The following is a 22,830-nucleotide window of genomic DNA, read 5'->3' on the forward strand; positions in this document are numbered from 1 at the left end:
AGGTAAAATAAGGTAAAACAATAACAATTATAGTCAAAGTAAATTTATTATCGAAGTATATACAGTATATGTTACCATATACTACACTGAGATTCATTTTCTTGCAGGCATTTATAGGAAAATAAAGAAATGCAATATAATTTATGAAAATAATAAATAACAAAGAGTGACAAGCAGCAGATGTGCAAAAGAAGACATGTTGTACAAATAATAAAAAAAGTAAAGACAGAGAATATGAATTGTCAAAGCCTTGGAAGTGAGCCCATAGGTAGAATCATTTCAGTGTCGAGGTGAGTGAAGTTAACTACACTGGTTCAGAACCCTGATGGTTGAGGGGAAAATAACTGTTCCTGAACCTGGTGGTGTGGAACCTGAGGCTCCTGTACCTCCTTCCTGATGGTAGTGTTGAGGAGAGTGCATGGCCTGGGTGTTGGGGGTCCTTGTAGATCAGCTCAATGGGGGAGAGTGCTTTTCCTGTGACTGATTGGGCTGTATCCACTTTTCCGTTCTTGGGCATTGGTGTTTCCATACCAGACCGTGATGCAACCCAGTCAGGAAAATAAGAATGCTGAGGGCAATGGTGGATATGGGTGTTGGATACTGCTTTCTTCTAAAACAGGTAACTGATAAGTTGCAGGATCATAACAAGGTGGGACCAAAGGGCACAGCCTCAAGAGGGACATCCATTTACAACAGAGATGAAGAAGAATTTACTTAGCCAGGGGGTGAAGACTCTGTGGAATTCATTGCCACAGGCAGCTGCGGAGGCCATGTCATTGGGTGCATTTAAGGCGAGGGTTGATAAGTTCTTGATTAGTCAGGGCATGAAAGGATACGGGGAGAGGACACAGAATCACAGAATGAGGATGAGAGGGAAATGGATCAGCCTTAAAGAAATGGTGGAGCAGACTCAATGGGCCGAATAGCCTAATTCTGCTCTTACATCTTATGGTCTCAGGTAGATGGTTTATAATCATTCTGTATGTATTCTCTTCCGTTATTACTGTGTGACGATTAATTGTTTTTTGTAGATATTAAGTGCTAAATTCTTATGTTTTCTGAAATTATCAGTTCTTTTTTCCAATTTTCTCTTGTTTTTCCTTTCCTGTTGGTTCACATTTTGTTATTTAATGTGCACTTTCCAACCCAATGCTGACATGGCTCATTCCCAAACCCTGGCTGTCCTGTCAGTCCCCACACTGAGAATTTTGTGCCTACCTCCCATACTGACCAGTTCCTCTCCTCCTCAATCCTCAGCCTTACCGAGCTTCAGTGTCCTTCCCTCTGCCCCTCGTGACGTGGTGCCTGTCCTGGTCTCCAGCCGCTTTGTCCGACTCAGCTGGCGTCCACCTGTCGAGACGCATGGAAGTATCCAGGCCTACACCGTTTACTTTGCCAGGGAAGGTGTTAACAGGTACGTGCCAAGTGAAAATGTACACAGACACTGCCATTAAATCAAATTGGATATGCTTACTTAGAATGTCCCATTGGAACTGGGATTGGAATTGGTTTATTATTGTTATATGTACTGAGATACAGTGAACAACTTGACTTGATTACTGCTCGTTCAGATCAAATCATTTCAATAATGCATCGAGGTAGAAGGAGGAAAACAATAACAATGTGTAACAGCCACAGAGAAACTACAGTACAAGCAGACAACATGGCGCAAGATCACAACAGAGTAGGGTGAAAGGTCACAAGCCCATTTTATCATACTAAAGAACCATTCAATAGTCTTATAACAGTGGGGTAGAAGCTGCCCGTGAACCCGGTGGTATGTGCTTTCAGTCTTTTTGTCTCTCTATAATCTCTGTCTTTATCTCTATCCCTCTCACTCTGCCTGTCTATATCTCTCTATCTCTATCTCTCCACTCTCTGTTTCTCTGTCTCTCTGGGAAAAGGCCCTTCTGCCCTTTCGAGCTGTGTCACTCAGCAACCCCAATTTATCCCTAGTCCAGGGGTTCCCAACCCGGTGCCCATGGACCCCTTTCTTAATGGTACTGGTAAATAACATAAAAAAAGATTAGGAACCCCTACCCTAGCCTAATCACGGGGCAATTTACAATGACCAATTAAACTATCAAACAACAGGAATTCTGCAGATGCTGGAAATTCAAACAACACATATCAAAGTTGCTGGTGAACGCAGCAGGCCAGGCAGCATCTCTAGGAAGAGGTGCAGTCGACGTTTCAGGCTGAGACCCTTTGTCAGGACTCACTGAAGGAAGAGTTAGTAAGAGATCTTCCCCATCTCTTTTGACTCCAAACATGGATTACCAATCTGATCTTCCAGAGGACCCACTTTGTCCCTTGCAATCCTTTGGCTCTTAACATATCTGTAGAATCCCTTAGGAATTAGTCCTGACAAAGGGTCTTGGACTGAAACGTCGACTGCACCTCTTCCTAGAGATGCTGCCTGGCCTGCTGCGTTCACCAGCAACTTTTATGTGTGTTAATTAAACTACCAACCGGTGTGTCTTTGGACCGTGGGAGAAAACTGGGTCATCCAGAGGAAACCGACGCAGTCACAGGGAGAATGTCCAAACTCCTTACAGACAGCAGCAGGATCCATCCCTACGGGAGAGGGCTGAAGAGGAAATGTCTAAGGTAGCTGGGGTTGTTGATTACGCTGACTACTTTACCGAGGCAGTGAGAATAATTTTCTAAGCATTACTGTGTTTTCTTCTTCCTTAATATTTCATCTGTGTAGCTCTAAGTTCTCAACCAATCCATCTTCAGTTTTGTATTTCAATCATATTTTTTTTCTGTGGCTGGTGTCTCTGGTGCACTTCTAATATTCCTCTCTGGTCAAGACAATTAATTTGTGTCATTAATCAATGCATTAATGTTAATTTACTGCCTACAATTTTGCGCCACATCTTTGTTTCTGTACGTTTGCCTCTTTTAACCTGTGCTTTTCTCCCCAGCTCACTTCATTCCTTTTCATTTGTTCCTTGTTATTGTGATTATTTCACTACTGTCAGGAAGGGAGTGCAGGAGTCTGAAGATCCACACTCAATGTGTTAGTAATGGCTTCTTCTTCCTCTCCATCCTCACATCAATGGACAATGAACCAACCCATGGATTCTACCTCACTATTTTTTATTATTTAAGGCTGATCAACACCTCCACCCACGAACCCACTCCTTCACACCCCCGAACACCACTGCTTTATCATTTAGCTGTCTCTATTTCCTGAGGAGACTGAGGTCCTTTAACATCTGCCGGATGATGCTGAGGATGTTCTACGAGTCTGTGGTGGCCAGTGCTATCATGTTTGCTGTTGTGTGCTGGGGCAGCAGGCTGAGGGTAGCAGACACCAACAGAATCAACAAACTCATTCGTAAGGCCAGTGATGTTGTGGGGATGGAACTGGACTCTCTGATGGTGGTGTCTGAAAAGAGGATGCTGTCCAAGTTGCATGCCATCTTGGTCAATGTCTCCCATCCACTACATAATGTATTGGTCGGGCACAGGAGTACATTCAGCCAGAGACTCATTCCACCGAGATGCAGCACAGAGCGTCATAGGAAGTCATTCCTGCCTGTGGCCATCAAACTTTACAACTCCTCCCTTGGAGGGTCAGACACCCTGAGCCAATAGGCTGGTCCTGGACTTATTTCATAATTTACTGGCATAATTTACATATTACTATTTAACTATTTATGGTGCAACTGTAATAAAAACCAATTTCCCCCGGGATCAATAAAGTATGACTATGACTATGACTATTTCCTGTCAGTCACTTTATGTACAGACACTCCTGTGCCTAACGTCACTTTATGGACATACAATCTATGTATATAAGCCATCTTACGTATTTATACAGTATTATGCCAAAGTCTTAGGCTGCCTAAGAACGTTGCACAGTCCTGTAGTAATTTTAGGTATTACACTGTAATGCTGACACAAAAATAAACAGATCTCATGACATATGTGAGTTATGATATGGGTCCATATAGTGGACTGAGAGTGGGAAGGGGGCAGGGAGAGGGGAATCATGGTTGGGAAAACAGGAAGGGAGAGGGGAGGAAGTGGGAAGCACCAGAGGGACATTCTGTAATGATCAATAAACTAATTGTTACAGATCAAATAACCTTGCTTGATGTCTCAGGATTGGGTTTTGGGTGTGTCTGTAGCCACACCACCCCTGCCATTGACACTTCTTCTCTGCCACCTGTCCCACACTCCTCCTGTGACTCACTCTGCACTCCATGTTGACAAATACTGTGTGTGTGTGTGTGTGTGTGTGTGTCTGTTTGTTTATTTTTCTCACCCCTTAAGGGTGGTGTGTGTGTGTGTATTTTTCCCTCAATCTCAGGTGCTCTGCCAGAGGCCTGGCAGCTTGAGGGTTCAACACGAATTCCTTGCTGTTCCTAGTAGTGCGCTCTCTGGACTGAGATCCCAGATGTTGTTCCCAGGATTTGTTGGAGCCACTCTCCCAGTCCAGGTGTCACAGCTCCAAGTGCTCCTATCACCACCGGGATCACTCGGGCTTTAACCTCCCACATCCTTTCTATCTGCTCCTTCAAGCCCTGATGTTTCTCCAGCCTCTCATGTTCTTTCTTCCTGATGTTACTGTTGTTTAGGATTGCCACATTTATTACAATTGCCTTCTTCTGTTCCTTGTCCAGTATTACTGTGCCTGGTTGGTTGGCCAGTACCTGCTGATCGGTCAGTATTTGGAAGTTCCACAGTATCTCACCTCTGTCATTCTCCACTGCCTTCTCGGGCGTTTCCCATTTGGACTTGGGAGTGTCCAATCCATACTCAGCACAGATGTTCCTGTGCACAGCTCCTGCAGCTTGGTTCTGCCGTTCAGTGTGTGCTGTCCCTCCCTGTATCCTGCACCGTGCTGGATGGATTCAGCAGATTCCTCGCGCAGTCTGCATCTTGGGTCTTGTCTGGTGTGATAGACCCCTACTTCCATTGCTCTTGTGCTCAGCGCCTGGTCTTGTGCAGCCATGAGCAGCCCCTCAGCCCTGCCATTTCCAGCCTTTGGTAGGACTTCACAATGTCAGCTACCTCTGCTATCTGGCGATGGGACATCCCGTGCAGTGGTTTGTCCGGCCATGGCCTCTGGTCCTCTGGCTCTGCTTCACCCCCTTACATTTCCATGCCCCCTGCCTGCTGCCTGAGGTATTCTCCTAGCAGGTCATCCTTGGGGGCTATCTTCCTGACATACTCATGGATGTTCCACATTTCTTCCAAGGATTGTGGCCTTGACACTTCCAAACCCCCATCTCCTCTATTCTGGCAGGTGTACAGTCACTCGACGTTGGACTTTGGATGGAGTCTCCATGTATTGTTAGTAGTTTCTGAGTATCAATGTCAGCAGCTTCCAGTTCATTCCTTGGCCAGCACGCTATTGAGGCAGTATATCTGATGAGTGGTAGGGTGAATGTGTTGATGGTTCTGATCTTGTTCTTCCCATTTAACTGGCTTTTTAGGACCTATCTCACTCTTTGGAGGTACTTGGATATTGCAGCCTTAGAAACATTGAAACCCTACAGCACAATACAGGCCCTTCGGCCCACAAAGCTGTGATGAATATGTCCTTACCTTAGAAATTACCTAGGGTTATCCATAGCCCTCTATTTTTCTGAGCTCCATGTACCTGTTCAGGAGTCTCTTAAAAGACCCTATCCTATCCACCTCCACCACTGTTGCCGGCAGCCCATTCCACACACTCACCACTCTCTGCGTAAAAAACTTACCCCTGACATCTCCTCTGTACCTACTCCCAAGCATCTCAAAACTGTGCCCTCTTGTGCTTGCCTTCCAGCCCTAGGAAAAAGCCTTTGACTATCCACATGATTAATGCCTCTCATCACCTTATACACCTCTATCAGGTCACCTCTCATCCTCTGTCGCTCCAAGGAAAAAGGGCCGACGGAGGATATGCCTTGTGTCCTCATCGTGGCTTCCATGCACCCGCAGGATCCCCAGGTATTTGAGCTGTCCTGTCCATCTGATATGTGGCCTTCAGGTGACTCAACACCTTCAGTCTGAGTTTGGCCCTTCATTGGTTGGGGTCGGCCATGAATGTTGTGTCCCAGCTGTCTACGTAATACACAAGCTAGTATGCAAATCAGGGTGGTACCATACGAAGATCAAGCTGTTGCCCTTGCAGCAGGCTCCCCCTCCCCGTGCAGCTGATGAATCCAAAGGAACGGCAGAGGCCGATACATTTTGGCACCAGCAGCATTGCAGGAATTGACAGTCATCGTTGAATTCAACGTAGGATTGCCTGAGGAACTTCAGCTCTAGATTTTTCCCTCGGTGTTTATTCCCGAAGCCTTCCCCATGAGTGGGTGTAGCCGGAAGGTGGTGGAGGTTTGAGATCACAGACTTCCTTCTCCTAGTTGAGCTGCCAACTACAGCTGATGAGCCCCTGTGCCCGAAATGACTGTAACCCACCTTTGTCCCTTCTCCTGTTGGTTCTGCCAGGCTTAGCCACATGTGAAGGCTAGGAGTTGGACAGTAGTCAGAAGCTATTTGAGATGCATGGCATTGCAAAAATTTAATAGGTAGTGGAAGCTCATCCTCACTACCACCTCTGGCTATGATTATCTTAAGGCATTGACATACACTATACAGTATGTTTTTTTTTTCCAAATTTGCTACAACTACTTATCAGAAAGCCAGTGTAATAAGGTGATAAATTGGCTGAGTATAGACATAGCTAGCATATGCTAGCATAGACATTGTGTATGAAGGTCCTGTTTCTGTGACTCTTTGACTTTAATTTGCATCTTCCCACTTTTTCCATTAAACCCTCATTTTATTTATCTGTGGAATTCTCTGCCCAATGAAGCTGTGGGGGCTACCTCAGTAAATATATTTAAGAAGTTTGGATGGATTTTCGCATAATAGGAGAATTATGGATTGTGGGGAAAAGACAGGTAGGTGGAGATGAGTCCATGGACTGATCAACCATGATCTAATTGGATGACAGAGCAGGCTCAGTGGGCCAGATTGCCTACTCCTGCTCCGATTTCTTATGATCTTATTTAACTGAGTTAAAGAGATTGCATGAAATTTTCTGGCAGCCTTTACACAAAAGCATTCCACAATGTGCTATTGCTAACTGTAAGACCACAAGACCATAAACCATTGGAGTAGAATTAGGCCATTCGGCCCATTGCGTCTGCTCCACCATTCCATTATGGCTGATTTATTATCCCTCTCAACCCAATTCTCTTGCCTGCTCCCCGTAACCTTTGACGTGCCTATGAATCAAGAACCTGTCAACCTCCGCTTTAAATATAGAAACATAGAAACATAGAAAATAGGTGCAGGAGTAGGCCATTCGGCCCTTCAAGCTTGCACCACCATTCAGTATGATCATGGCCGATCATCCAACTCAGAACCCTGTACCAGCCTTCCCTCCATACCCCTTGATCCCTTTAGCCACAAGGGCCATATCTAACTCCCTCTTAAATATAGCCAATGAACTGGCCTCAACTGTTTCCTGTGGCGGAGAATTCCACAGAATCACCACTCTCTGTGTGAAGAAGTTTTTCCTAATCTCGGTCCTAAAAGGCTTCCCCTTTATCCTCAAACGGTGACCCCTCATTCTGGACTTCCCCAACATCGGGAACAATCTTCCTGCATCTAGCCTGTCCAATCCCTTTAGGATTTGATACATTTCAATAAGATCCCCCCTCAATCTTCTGAATTCCAGGGAGTATAAGCCTAGTCAATCCAGTTTTTCATCATATGAAAGTCCTGCCATCCCAGGAATCAATCTGGTGAACCTTCTTTGTACTCCCTCTATGGCAAGAATGTCTTTCCTTAGATTAGTGGACCAAAACTGTACCCAATTTTCTGCCCCTTAGTGTTATGCAGTTCTACCTATATCAATTCCACATCCTCCCAGCTAATGTCCTTCCTTTCTATTGCGTTAATTTCCTCTCTAACCACCAATGCTACCCCACCTCCTTTTCTTTCATGTCTATCCCTCCTGAATATTGAATATCCCTGAATGTTGTGCTCCCATCCTTGGTCACCCTGGAGCCATGTCTCTGTGATCCCAACTATATCATATTCATTAATAACAATCTGCACTTTTAATTCATCCACCTTGTTACGAATGCTCCTTGCATTGACACACAAAGCCTTCAGGCTTGCTTTTACAACACTCCTAGCCCTTATACAATTATGTTGAAAAGTGGCCCTTTTTGATTTTTGCTCTGGATTTGCCAGCCTGCCACTTTTACTTTTCACCTTACTACTTTTTGCTTCTACCCTCATTTTACACCCCTCTGTCTCTCTGCACTTGTTCCCATCCCTCTGTTGTGAACTAACCTCCTCTCTCCTAGTCTGCCACCCCCACAACCATTCTAGTTTAAAGTCACCTTAGTAGCCCTCGCAAATCTCCCCGCCAGGATATTGGTCCCCCTAGGATTCAAGTGTAACCCGTCCTTTTTTTACAGGTCACACCTATGCCAAAAGAGGTCCCAATGATCCAAAAACTTGAATCCCTGCCCCCTGCTCCAATCCCTCAGCCACGCATTTATCCTTCACCTCTCTCACTGTCGCGTAAATGACTTGGTCTCCACAGCCATCTGCGGCAATGAATTCCACAAATTCAACACCCTCTGGCTAAAGAAATTTATCCTTATCTCTGTTTTAGGGGAAGATCTTGTATTCTGAGGCTGTGCCCTCTGGTCTGAGATTCTCTCGCTATAGGAAATATCCTCACCATGCCTATTGATCTAGGCCTTTCAATTTTGGCCGGTTTTCAATGAGATCTCCGGTCATCCTTCTAAACTCCTGTGAGTACAGGCCAGAACAATCAATACTTCTCATACTCTGAACCTTTCATTCCTGGGATCGTCCTCGTGAACCTCCTCTGGGCTCTCTTCAATGCCAGCACATCCTTTGTTGGGTAACAGGTCCAAAGCTGCTTACAGTACTCCAAGTGTGATCTGACCAATGCCTTATAAAGCCGCAGCATTGCACCCTTGATATTTAATTTAAAAATGCAGCCATTATTTACCTTGAACCGTGCTATAATATTGTTTATACATATGCAAAAGATCCAAAGAGATGCTGTTGAGCTCTTAGTATGATTTATTGCTAGTAACCGGCAATTTTCCAGTTAAGCAATATAAATAAACAAAATTTCATTGTTTATTATTAATCCCCTGATTCAGAATAGAAATCTTGGGTAATTCGTTGTTTCCCTGAAGCTGGCTAATTATGCATTGTAACATATTTTGGAAAAACCTTGCGCTACTTAGAAGCTTTTACAAGGCGGTAAATATAATTATTTGCTGGAACTTTGCCACCAAACATATTATCACTCCTACTAACTGCTGTAAGTATGGGATTAGGAAAGAAAAATGTAATCAGTTGTAACAGTGACGGTACATCACATTTCTGCAAAATGAACACAGAAAAAGCCAGAAGTAAACAGTCATTTGGCATTTCAGTGATCAAGGCTTGTTTATCATAGTGCCAGATGAGAGATGTTCCCATGTAGTTCTTTTCTGTGTGATGCCTGTTAGGACCACCAGACTCAAAAACAGTTACTTTCCCCAAGCAGTAAGGCTGATCAACACCTCCACCCACTAACCCACCCCTCCACACCCCCGACCAGCACTCCTTTATCATTTCCTGTCAGTCTTCTTATGTACAGACACTCCTGTGCCTTTTATGTACATAAAAACAATTTATGTATATAAACTGTCTTATATATTTATTTTTTTTATTATTATTATTATAGTCTTTATTTTATTGTGTTTCTTTCGTGCTACATCGGTTCTGAAGGCACAATTATTTTGTTCTTTTTTACACTTGTGTACTGGAAACGATATTTAACAATCTGGAATCTTGAAAACAACCAATGCCTGTTGGTCAGCTGTCAACCAATGCCAGGCTGGCTTTCCCTGATTGCTTATTGTTCCTGTCAATATCTCAAATGTTCTTCATAACCATTAAAATAATTGTGCTGTGGTTGTTCTGTTGATCTTGGCTACGTGGTTTTATTGAATGAACATTTAATTTGAGTTCCGGCTTGGTTCTATCTCCACTCCCAGGGTCTCATTTGTAGTTATAGACTAGTAAACACAACGATACCTCTATGTAACAAGTTTAGGGCTGAGATGAATTTCTAGGTCACTTTGAGTTTGATTTTGAGCATTTGGAATTTCTCATTTTTTTAATAATTTTAGAAGCCTTTATTGTCTGTAGGAGCCAATATAAAACTCTGAAGGAACTTGGGAGATGAGGCAGCATCTACGGAGAGGAATGAACTGTTGCTGTTTCGGCCCAAGACCCTGATGAAGGGTTTCAGCCCAAAACGTTGACTGTTCATTCCTCTCCATAAGTGTTTGAGACACTTCGCCTTAAAGTAATAGTTTTTTTTCTCATTTTTATCTTTTCCCCTTCCCCTTCCCTCTTCCATTCCCCACTCTGGTCTACTACCTCTTCCGCTCACCTGCTTATCATCTCCCCCTGGGTCCCCTCCTCCTTCCCCTTCTCCTATGGTCCACTTTCCTCTCCTATCAGATTCCTTCCTGTCCAGCTCTTTAACCTTTGCACCCACCTGGCTTCACCTATCAGCTTCCAGCTCAGGAGACCCCAACCTGAGGTCCATTGACCCCTTGCTTTAATGGTACCGGTCCATGGCATAAAAAAAAAGTTTGGGAACTCCTGTTCTGTCTAGTCCTCCTTCCCTCTCTCCCTACCGTTTCATTCAGGCATCTTCCCCCTCCCATTCCAGTCCTGAAGAAGGGTCTCGGCCCTAAATGTAGTTCCTCTCCATTGCTGATGTCTAACCTGCCGAGTTCCTTCAGCATTTTTTTTATGTGTTGCCCTTATGTTTAATTCATTTATTAATTTTCCTTTCCATTATTTCTATTGTCTCTATTAATTTTTGAGTGTCTAATATTGTATTTCTCTTCATCCCCTTTAAGAACAGATACAGACATGTCAATTGAGATTTTCACGGCTGAGGTATAGTGAGGATAAAGAGTATTGAATATTGCCTGGAGGAAATAGAGATACCCAGGGGTGCTTAAAAGTACTCAGTGGGGAAGGCTAGTACATCATTTTAACACAACAGAACATGATTACCACTGATTCAGTTAAACTGCTGCTGACAAAGATCCGAAAGCTATTACATAGATCTTAAAGGATATCTCATGCGACTATGTACAAGCTTTGATTCTTTCCTTGCTGTTCAGAGTTGTCTGTCTAATCAGACGTTGTGAAATATTACATGGAGACATTAGTGTGTCTTATTTCCATGGTGTGTATTGAGATTCAAGATTCAAATTAGTTAAGGGTCTCGGCCTGAAACGTCGACTGCACCTCTTCCTACAGATGCTGCCTGGCCTGCTGCGTTCACCAGCAACTTTGATGTGTGTTGTTCAAATTGTTTAATATCATTTCCTGTACACAAGTGGAATGCAGAACTAAATAATTGTTTTTCTGTATCCAATGTAACACAAAAAACACTCAAAGAGATAAAGACCACAATAATAATAAAAAACTTATTATAGACAATACTGTGCAAAGTCTTGAGCATATATACACAGCTGGGGTGCCAAACACTTTTACTCAGTACTGTACTTGTTAACAAGGAGCGGAGAGCGAATTTGTAAATCTGGTCGGGAGCAGAAGATATTAGGAATAGTGAGGGTGGAGTGCCACGGTAGGGGTATGGGACAGGTGGCAGAGAAGGAGTGCAAGGGGCAGGGGGTGGCGCAGGTGCAGACACACCCAACCCAGAGACACCAAGCAAGGTCATTTGATTCTAAATAAATGGTTTATTGATCGTTAAAGAATGTCTCTCTGTTGCTTCCCACACCCTCCTCTCCCTTCCCTTTTTCCCAACTATGATTTCTCTCTTCCTGCCCCCTTCCCTATCAGTCCATGATAGAGACCCATATCAGAATCAGGTTATCATCACTCACATTTGTCAGGAAATTTGATTTCTTGCGGCAGCAGTACAGTGCAATACATAAAATTTCTGCAGCATAGTACAAAAGTCCTAGGCACCCTAGCTACTTATACGTGTGCCTAAGACTTTTTACAATACTGTATAAATACATAAGGTTGCTTATGTACATTGAATGTATGTCCATAAAGACACACTAAGTACAAGACTGTACATAAGGTGACTGTCAGGAAATGATGAAGTAGTGGTGGTTGGGATTGTGGAGAGGTGAGTTAGTGGGTGAAGCTGTTGACTACTTGGGGAAGGTTACCGTTTTTGAATCTGGTGGTCTCGGTGTGGATACTACGTAGCCTCCTCCCTGATGGGAGATTTCAATATTCAGCAGCAGAGTTTCACTCTTTCTTTTCTTGAATTCAGGGAGCGTGCTTTAAACACTTCACAGTATGGAGACTTGCAGCTTACTGTTGGGAATTTGAAGCCAGAAGAAACATATGCATTTCGGATCGTAGCCTACAATGATTTTGGACCGGGGCAGAGTTCACAATCAATTAAAGTTGCTACTCAGCCTGAACGTAAGTAAAGGAGACAGTTGTAAACTCTCTCAAAACCTGATAAAGCTGAGTTATATGCTTGGTACTTTACAGAACTCAGGTCAAAATTGGTAACAGTTTTGTTATTACAGTCGCACGAACCACGATGCAGTGAGTGAAAAGCCTGTCTTGCCACTGTTCACACAGTGTATTGAGGTGGAACAAGGTAAAACAACAACAATGCAGAATAAAGTGTAACAACTACAGAAAAACAACACTGAGTGTAAGTAAATGATAAAGATTGAAGATTATTTAATATAATTTCCAGTACACAAGTGCAAAGGAGATTAAAATAATTGTTATTCTGGATCCGATGCAGCACAAATTAAACACAATAAGGTAAAGAACACGATATTAAAGACTTAATAAATGTAAATACATAAGATAGCTTACATATATAGATTGACATAAAATAATGCTAGGCACAGGAGTCTCTGTACATAAGGTGGCTGGCAGGAAGTGATAAAGTAGTGGTGGTTGGGGGTGTGGAGGGGTGGGTTAGTGGGTGGAGGTGTTGATCAACCTTACTGCTCGGGGAAAGTAACTGTTTTTGAGTCTGCTGATCCTGGCGTGGATGCTACGCGGCCTCCTCCCTGATGGGAGTGAGACGAACAGTCCATGAGCAGGGTGGGTGGGATCCTTCGTGATGTTACTGGCCCTTTCCCAGCACTTTCTGTATCTACGTCCTTGGTGGCAGGAAGGCTGCAAGATCGGAATGAGGTAGATTGTCAGATCAATGTAACATTGAGTTTATTTGTCAAATATACATTGAAATGTGTTGTTCGTGTCAATGACAAACACAGTCCGAGATACGCTGCAAATAGTCCACAGGTGTCTCCATGTAACATAGCATGCCCACCACTTACTACCCTAACCCATACTTTGGAATGCAGGAGGAAACCAGAGCATCTCAAAGAAACTCACATGGTCACGGGGAGAGTGTGCAAACCCCTTACAGACAGCGGTATGACTGAAACCCAAACACACAGATGGGAGGCCAAAATGCATCTTATTGTGGAAGAGGTCCATTCAAACACATTCATGAAGGAAGAGCAGTAGATGTAGTGCATATGCAATGGCAAGCATTTCAAGGTTGCATGGATGAACTACAACAATTGTTCATCCCAGTTTGGCAAAAGAATAAATCAAGGAAGGTAGTGCACCCGTGGCTGACAAGAGAAATTAGGGATAGTATCAATTCCAAAGAAGAAGCATACAAATTAGTCAGAGAAAGTGGCTCACCTGAGGACTGGGAGAAATTCAGAGTTCAGCAGAGGAGGACAAAGGGCTTAATTAGGAAAGGGAAAAAAGATTATGAGAGAAAACTGGCAGGGAACATAAAAACGGACTGTAAAAGCTTTTATAGATATGTAAAAAGGAAAAGACTGGTAAAGACAAATGTAGGTCCCCTGCAGACAGAAACAGGTGAATTGATTATGGGGAGCAAGGACATGGCAGACCAATTGAATAATTACTTTGGTTCTGTCTTCACTAAGGAGGACATAAATAATCTTCCAGAAATAGTAGGGGACAGAGGGTCCAGTGAGATGGAGGAACTGAGCGAAATACATGTTAGTAGGGAAGTGGTGTTAGGTAAATTGAAGGGATTGAAGGCAGATAAATCCCCAGGGCCAGATGGTCTGCATCCTAGAGTGCTTAAGGAAGTAGCCCAAGAAATAGTGGATGCATTCGTGATAATTTTTCAAAACTCGTTAGATTCTGGACTAGTTCCTGAGGATTGGAGGGTGGCTAATGTAACTCCAATTTTTAAAAAAGGAGGGAGAGAGAAACCGGGGATTTACAGACCGGTTAGCCTAACGTCGGTGGTGGGGAAACTGCTGGAGTCAGTTATCAAGGATGTGATAACAGCACATTTGGAAAGCGGTGAAATGATCGGACAAAGTCAGCATGGATTTGTGAAAGGAAAATCATGTCTGATGAATCTCATAGAATTTTTTGAGGATGTAACTAGTAGAGTGGATAGGGGAGAACCAGTGGATGTGGTATATTTGGATTTTCAAAAGGCTTTTGACGAGGTCCCACACAAGAGATTAGTGTGCAAACTTAAAGCACACGGTATTGGGGGTAAGGTATTGGTGTGGGTGGAGAATTGGTTAGCAGACAGGAAGCAAAGAATGGGAATAAACGGGACCTTCTCAGAATGGCAGGCGGTGACTAGTGGGGTACCGCAAGGCTGGGACCCCAGTTGTTTACAATATATATTAATGACTTGGATGAGGGAATTAAATGCAGCATCTCCAAGTTTGCGGATGACATGAAGCTGGGTGGCAATGTTAGCTGTGAGGAGGATGCTAAGAGGATGCAGGGTGACTTGGATAGGTTGGGTGAGTGGGCAAATTCATGGCAGATGCAATTTAATGTGGATAAATGTGAAGTTATCCACTTTGGTGGCAAAAATAGGAAAACAGATTATTATCTGAATGGTGGCCGATTAGGAAAAGGGGAGATGCAACGAGACCTGGGTGTCATTATACACCAGTCATTGAAAGTGGGCATGCAGGTACAGCAGGCGGTGAAAAAGGCGAATGGTATGCTGGCATTTATAGCGAGAGGATTCAAGTACAGGAGCAGGGAGGTACTACTGCAGTTGTACAAGGCCTTGGTGAGACCACACTTGGAGTATTGTGTGCAGTTTTTGGTCCCCTAATCTGAGGAAAGACATCCTTGCCATAGAGGGAGTACAAAGAAGGTTCACCAGATTGATTCCTGGGATGGCAGGACTTTCATATGAAGAAAGACTGGATGAACTGGGCTTGTACTCGTTGGAATTTAGAAGATTGAGGGGGGATCTGATTGAAACGTATAAGATCCTAAAGGGATTGGACAGGCTAGATGCAGGAAGATTGTTCCCGATGTTGGGGAAGTCCAGAACGAGGGGCCACAGTTTGAGAATAGAGGGGAAGCCTTTTAGGACCGAGATTAGGAAAAACTTCTTCACACAGAGAGTGGTGAATCTGTGGAATTCTCTGCCACAGGAAACAGTTGAGGCCAGTTCATTGGCTATATTTAAGAGGGAGTTAGATATGGCCCTTGTGGCTACGGGGGTCAGGGGGTATGGAGGGAAGGCTGAGGCGGGTTTCTGAGTTGGATGATCAGCCATGATCATAATAAATGGCGGTGCAGGCTCGAAGGGCCGAATGGCCTACTCCTGCACCTATTTTCTATGTTTCTATGTTTCTATATGGATTTCAGCAAGGCATTTGATAAGGTACCCCATGCCAGGCTTATTGAGAAAGTAAGGAGGCATGGGTTGCAAGGGGACATTGCTTTGTGAATCCAGAACTGGCTTGCCTACAGAAGGCAAAGAGTGGTTGTAGACAGGTCATATTCTGCATGGAGGCTGGTGACCCCTATCCACTCTACTAGTTACATCCTCAAAAAATCCTCAGGGATCTGTTCTGGGAACCCTACTCTTTGTGATTTTCAGAAATGACCTGGATGAGGAAGTGGAGGAATGGGTTAGTAAATTTGCTGATGACAGAAAGCTTGGGGGTGTAATGGATAGTGTGAAGGGCTGTCAAAGGTTACAGCAGGACATTGATAGGATGCGAAACTGGGCTGAGCAGTGGCAGATGGAGTTCAACCCAGATAAGTGTGAGGTGCTTCATTTTGGTAGGACAAATATGATAGTGGAATATAGCATTAATGGCAAGACTCTTGGCAGTGGAGGATCAGAGGGATTTTGGGGTCAGAGTCCATCGGACACTCAAAGCTGCTACGTAGATTGACTCTGTGGTTGAGAAGGCATATGGTGCATTGGCCTTCATCAATCGTGGGATTGAGTTTAAGAGCCAAGAGGTAATGTTGCAGCTATATAGGACCTTGGTCAGACCCCACTTGGAGTACTGTGATCAGTTTTGGTCACCTCACTACAGGAAGGATGTAGAAACCATATAAGGGGTGCAGAGGAGATTTACAAGGATGTTGCCTGGATTGGAGAGCATGCCTTATGAGAATTAACTTGGCCTTTTCTCCTTGGAGCGACGGAGGATGAGAGGTGACCTGATAGAGTTGTATAAGAAAATGAGAGACATTGATCGTGTGGATAGTCAGAGGCTTTTTCCCAGGGCTGAAATGGCTAGCACAAGAGGGCATAGTTTTAAGGTGCTTGGAAGTAGGTACAGAGGAGCCGTCAGGAGTAAGTTTTTTATGCAGAGAGTGGTGAGTGCGTGGAATGGGCTGCCAGTGGCAGTGGTGGAGGCGGAAACGATAGGGTCTTTTAAGAGACTTCTGGATGGATACATGGAGCTTAGAAAAATAGAGGGCCATGGGTAAGCCTAGGTAGTTCTAAGGTAGGGACATGCTCAGCACAGCTTTGTGGGCCGAAGGGCCTGTATTGTGCTGTAGTTTTTCTGTGTTTTTAAGTGTCTATTTACAGTGGGATAGAAGCTGTCCTTGAACATGATCGTATGTCCTTTTGTATCTTCTGCCCCTTTAAGAAAATAAAAAAAATAAAAGCAGGAGTTAGTATTTCCTTTAGATCTCACTTCCATAAGACCACAAGACCATAAGACGTAGGAGCAAGATTAGGCTATTTGGCCCATCGAGTCTGCTTTGCTATTCTATCATAGCTAATTTATTATCTTTCTCAGCCCCATTCTCTTGCCTTCTTCCCATAACTTGTACTGTGTTCAAAGAGCAAAGTAAATTTATTATCGAAGTACGTATATGTCACTGTACATACCCTGAGATTCATTTTCCTGTGGGTATACTCAGCAATTCTGTGGAATAGTAACTAAAACAAGATCTACAAAAGACCAACTGGAGTGCAGAAGACAACAACTTGTGCAAATGCAAATGTAAGTAAATAGCGATCAATAACGGGAACATGAAATAACAAGATAAAGAGTCCTTACAATGAGATATTTGATTGTGGGAGCATCTCAATGGATGAGGAAGTGAGTGTAGTTTATCCCCTTTGTTGAACAGCCTCTGGTTGTACTGCACTGCCGACCCAAAAGAATAGATTTCACAACATATGTCAGTGACTATAAACTTGATTCTGATTCTGAATATATTGTTGTGTCCAAGGAATCTCAGAATTAGCTTGAAGTGCACATCTTGTCAAATGAAGTTCCGCTTTCCATTTTCAATCTGTCCATCTGGGTTTTACATGTTATGAAACATTTATAAACATGAAGTTGAGGAATCTTTGCTGAAAAGCCAAACAGAAATCTGATTTTTTCTTGTGTTGAACCATGCTGAAAAATATCATCCTAATCAGGACTTTATCAAATATCCTGGTTTTTTGGCTGAATAGAAATTAATTTTTTTATTGTTGTAACTCTTATACCGTACATTTGGATGCCCAATATAAAAGTCCTATTGTACAGAAATCCTATTGATTATGATATCCTTGCAATTCCCTATAGCGTAATTATGTTATTCTGTGTAGTGTAAGTTCACATACCAAGTCTCTGCATGAGACTGTAATCCATTTGAATGGTGTGTTCTGTGAAAGTGATTGCCTATAGATGCTGGGAGGATTACCAGTAGATATCAGTGATCCGTATGGAAGTATGTAAAAGTAACCACAGTGACCATTGCTTTAATCAATTTAAAAGCTTATATACAGATCCTCTTTTTCAAAGTAATCATCTGAAGTATAGAAATACAAATGTCTATGAATGTTTTGTATCGAGAGATTAAAACGTTCACCATGAAGTATCTGGATGATAAGAGGATCTAGTTTTCAGAGAAAGATAATGAAATTTCAATCTGATTACCTCAGTTTATTCTCTGTATTCCACATGAAGTAACTTTGCGAAATGTTGTCTTTTCAATAAGATGTTATCAGACGTTATCTAACCATTACAGAACATGACAGCAGAAACCATTCTTGGTTTAAAGGGACAGGAATATAAAATAAAGAAATAATAACTTTCCACTTCTTGTCACATTGGTTACTTGTGTTTGACCCCTCTTGTAGCTATGGAGTTATACAGCACAGAAACTCGCCCTTCAGCCCAAATTCGCTATGCTGTCCTCTGATTTCTGAATGGGCACTGAACCCGTGAACACTACCTCACAAACTCCTTACATGCAGCAGTGGTAATTGAACCATCATTTGGTGATCTTTGGCACTGTAGTAGTAGTAAGCAGCCATCAGTCGCAGGGGATCATGGGCTGGTGCATCTGGTAGACTGTCTCCTCTCTAGGGCACAAGCCTGGGCGGGAAGATTTGAAGAACCAGCTGTTGCCCATGCAGTGGGTTCCCCCCCTCCACATCACTGATGTAGTCCAAAGGAAGTGCAAGCACTGACACAGCTTGGCACCAGTGTCATCGCAGAGATTGTCGGAGTAAAGTTGTAAACAACATCAAACTGCCTTAGGGACCCCGGCTCCAGATTTCTTCCTCGGGGTTTCCTCCCAAAGCCTTTCCCATGGGCTGGTATGGCTGCAAGGCAGCAGAGGTTTAAAATCAGAGTTTTCCTTCTCCTAGACGGGCTGCCATCCAAGGCTGTCGAGCCCCACCTGCCCAAAGCAACTGGTTTTGAGGTGCCAGTAGTCCGCCTTTGCCCCTTCTCTTGTCAGTAGAAACACTTCTGCCGGGGCTAGTAGCTAAGCCACACGTGAAGGACAAAAGCTGGACTTGGTTGTCAGAGGCTGTTGGAGAACTTTATAGGGAGCTTATCCCCACTACCATCCCCGGCTATGACAACCTGAAGAACCAAGGCACCGTAGTAGCGTCACGCTAATCGCTACGACATCTTGATTCCAACTTTTATAGTTTTATTCTCGCCTACAATGGGAGTAAGATTGGGACCACCCACCTTATCTTTTCCCTTCATGATTTTATAACCCTAAAGATAAAGATTAGCTTTATTTGTCACATGTGCATCAAAGCATCAAAACCTACAGTGAAATACAGTAGGGAACTGTGGATTATGTTAGAACAGAGGGATCTGGGAATACAGATTCATAATTCTTTGAAAGTAATGTCACAGGTATATAAGATCAAAAAGAGAGTGTTTAGGACATTGGCCTTCATAAATCAAAGTATTGAGTACAGGAGTTGGGATGCCATGCTGAAGTTATAAAAAAAGTTGGTGAGGCCTAACTTGGAGTATTGTGTACAGTTTTAGTTACCTACCTTTTTTTTAAGGCATCCGTTAGCCTTGCGAGACCATGGATCTGCGCCTGGAAAGTCTTCACTCTCCAGGGCGCAGGCCTGGGCAAGGTTGTATGGAAGACCAGCAGTTGCCCATGCTGCAAGTCTCCCCTCTCCACGACACCAACGTTGTCCAAGGGAAGGACCCATACAGCTTGGCACCAGTGTCCTCGCAGAGCAATGTGTGATTAAGTGCCTTTCGTCAAGGACACATGTTGCCTTGGCTGGGGCTTGAACTCATGACCTTCAGGTCGCTAGTCCAAAACCTTAACCACTTGACCACGTGCCCACATAGTTACCTACCTACAGGAAAGATATCAATAAGATTGAAAGAGTGCAGAGAAAATTTACATGGATATTGCCTTGATTTGAGCACCTGAGTTATAGGGAAAGGTTGAATAGATTAGAAATTTATTCCCTGGAGTGCAGGAGAATGAGAGGAGATTAGATAGAGGTATACAAAATTATGAGGGTTTCAGGTAGGAGAAATGCAAACAGGCTCTAGTTCTTGTATCACTGAGGTTGGATGGCACCAGAACTAGAGGTCATGGGTTAAGGGTGAAAGGTGAAATGTTCAAGGGGAACATGAGGGCGATCTTCTTCACTCCAAGGGTGGAGAGAATGTGGAACGAGCTGCCATAAACAAGAGAAAATCTGCAGATGCTGGAAATCTAAGCAACACGCGCAAAATTCTGGAGGAACTCAACAGGCCAGGCAGCATCTGTGCAAAAGAGTAAACAGTTGACGTTTGGGCCGAGACCCTTCAGAAGGAGTCCATGGCAGTGGAGGTGGTGGATTTGGGTAAAATTTCAATATTAAAGAGAAGTACATGGATATGGAGTGTGGAGGGCTATAATATAGGCGGAGGTCGATGGGACTAGTTAGATGAATAGTTTGTCATGGACTAGATGAGCTGAAGCTGTAGTGTTGTATGACTCTATGACTCTAAATGCATCACTTGCTTGTGCTGCCTGTTGAAACTGTCATCTTACTCATACCTTGGCTTACTTCGGTGAAACTTGTACTGAATTAAGAGGCTCCATTGAGTGACTGAGCAGGTTTCCACAGGGAAATCTCCATGGGATCTTCTGAACATCCTCTGCCACTGGACCTCACGTAGAGAATGCAGTTGGCATCCTATTCAATTCATTGACTGGAAAATGTCAGTGGATTCAGAAATCGGTTAGCAAGTCTGCATATATGGCACACAAAAGACTCTGCAAATGCTGGAAATCCAGAGCAACAAAATGCTTGAGGATCTCAGCAGGTCAGGCAGCATCTATGGGAGAGAGGAATAAATAGTCAATGTTTTGGGCTGAGACTCTTCATCAGGACTTTAAATCCTGTTTATTATTTAAATTTTTGATAGAGGACACAGCCTCTGAATAGAGGGACTCTGAAGTGAGGTTTGAAAAAGTGATTCCAGTATTTAAAAGCTATGAAGAGAGTTTGATGGCTCTGGGTCTCTATTCACTAGACTTCAGAAGAATGAGGGGTGACCTCATTGAAACCTATCAGATTTTGAAAGGCCTTGATAGAGTGCATGTGGAGAGGGTGTTTCCAATGGTGGGAGAGTCTAAGACCAGAGGACACAGCCTCAGAATAGAGATGAAGAGGGATTTTTTTTTAGCCAGAGAGTGGTGAATCCTGTGGAATTCATTGCCACAAGCAGCTGTGGTGGCCAAGTCACTGGGTATGTTTAAGGAAGAGGTTAAGAAATTGTTGATTAGTCCGGACATGGAGGGATACAAGGATAAGGGGAAGATTGGCCCTGAGGGGGAAAATGGATCAGCCATGATGACATTGTGGGGCAGAGGCGATGGGACAAATGGCCTAATTCTGCTCCTGTGGTGCCTATGAAAAGTATTCACCCACCCCCATTTGAAGTTTTCATGTTTTATTGTTTTACAACATTGAATCACAGTGGATTTAATTTGTCTTTTTCAACACACATCAACAGAAAAAGACTCTTTCGTGTCAAAGTGAATAAAGATCTCAACAAAGGGGTCTAAATTATTTACAAATATGAAACACAAAATAATTGATTGCGTAATTATTTACCCTTCTTTAATATGACACACCAAACATCACTGATTTGGTTTTAGAAGTCACATCATTAATTAAATGGAAAGCACTTGTGTGTAGTCAAGGTGTTTCAAGTGCTGTGGTAAAAAATACACCTGTATCTGGAAGGTCCAACTGCTGGTGAGTCAATATTCTGGCAAAAACTACATCATGAAGACAAAAGAACACTCCAAGCAACTCCACAAAAAGGTTATTGAAAAGCACAAGTCAGGAGATGGGTACAAGAAAATTTTCAAGTCACTGAATATCGTAAGGCTTTATAAGCTACTGGTGAGCCCTCAACTGGAGTATTGTGAACATTTTGGTCTCCTTATCTGAGAAAAGATGTGCTGGCATTGGAGAGGGTTCAGAGGAGGTTCACAAGGTGATTCTGGGAATGAAAGGGTTATCATATGAGGAACATTTGATATCTGTGGGCTTGTACTCACTGGCATTTAGAAGGATGAGGGGGCGATTTCATTGAAATCTTTTGAATATTGAAAGGCCTAGATGTGTAAATGTGTAGATGTGGAAAGGATGTTTGCTATGGTGGGAGAGTCTAGGACAAGAGGGCACACCCTCAGGTTAGAGGGGCGTCCATTTAAAGCAGAGACGCAGAGAAATTTCTTTAGCCAGAAGGTGGTGAATTTGTATAATTTGTTAACGCAGGCAGCTGTGGAGGCCAGGTCGTTGGGTGTATTTTAGGTGGAGATTGATAGGTTCTTGATTGGCCATGGCATCAAAGGTTAAAGGGAGAAGACCAGGGAGTGGGGCTGAGGAAGGGGAAAAAGGATCAGCCATGATTGAATGGTGGAGCAGACTCGATGGGCCAAATGGCCTAATTCTGCCCCTGTGTCTTGTAGCCTGTGGTCTAGGAGAGAAAATAAATCAACCGTGACTGGATGGCGGAAAGGAATCAATTTGCTGAATGGCCTAATCCTGCTCTGTCTTATGGTCAAAATGATCAGGAGGAAAAGTGGTTTCAGTTTAAACAAGTAAAATCATACTTGGAAAGGGCTGTTCCTCTAGTTCTGGTTACACTTTATTACCATGCTACCATCTTTGCTGTACCATTTCAAAGTTGGCATCAAATAGAAGAACAATTTGCTTCCTGTTAGATAAATTAGCCT

General features: G+C 43.4%; 1 protein-coding gene across 3 annotated transcripts in view; it reads left to right on the forward strand.

The window, feature by feature from the left end:
* Nucleotides 1–22,830, forward strand: part of dcc (DCC netrin 1 receptor) — a 1,425,388-nt gene that overhangs the window by 1,040,101 nt on the left and 362,457 nt on the right. For all 3 annotated transcript variants that reach the window (XM_063042623.1, XM_063042621.1, XM_063042622.1), the window contains exons 8-9: nt 1,258–1,414; nt 12,332–12,486. In XM_063042623.1, the coding sequence (XP_062898693.1) occupies nt 1,258–1,414; nt 12,332–12,486 (312 nt within the window). The remainder of the gene's footprint in view (nt 1–1,257; nt 1,415–12,331; nt 12,487–22,830) is intronic.

Source organism: Mobula hypostoma, chromosome 3 (genome assembly GCF_963921235.1).
Source record: "Mobula hypostoma chromosome 3, sMobHyp1.1, whole genome shotgun sequence".
Lineage (NCBI taxonomy): Eukaryota > Metazoa > Chordata > Chondrichthyes > Myliobatiformes > Myliobatidae > Mobula > Mobula hypostoma.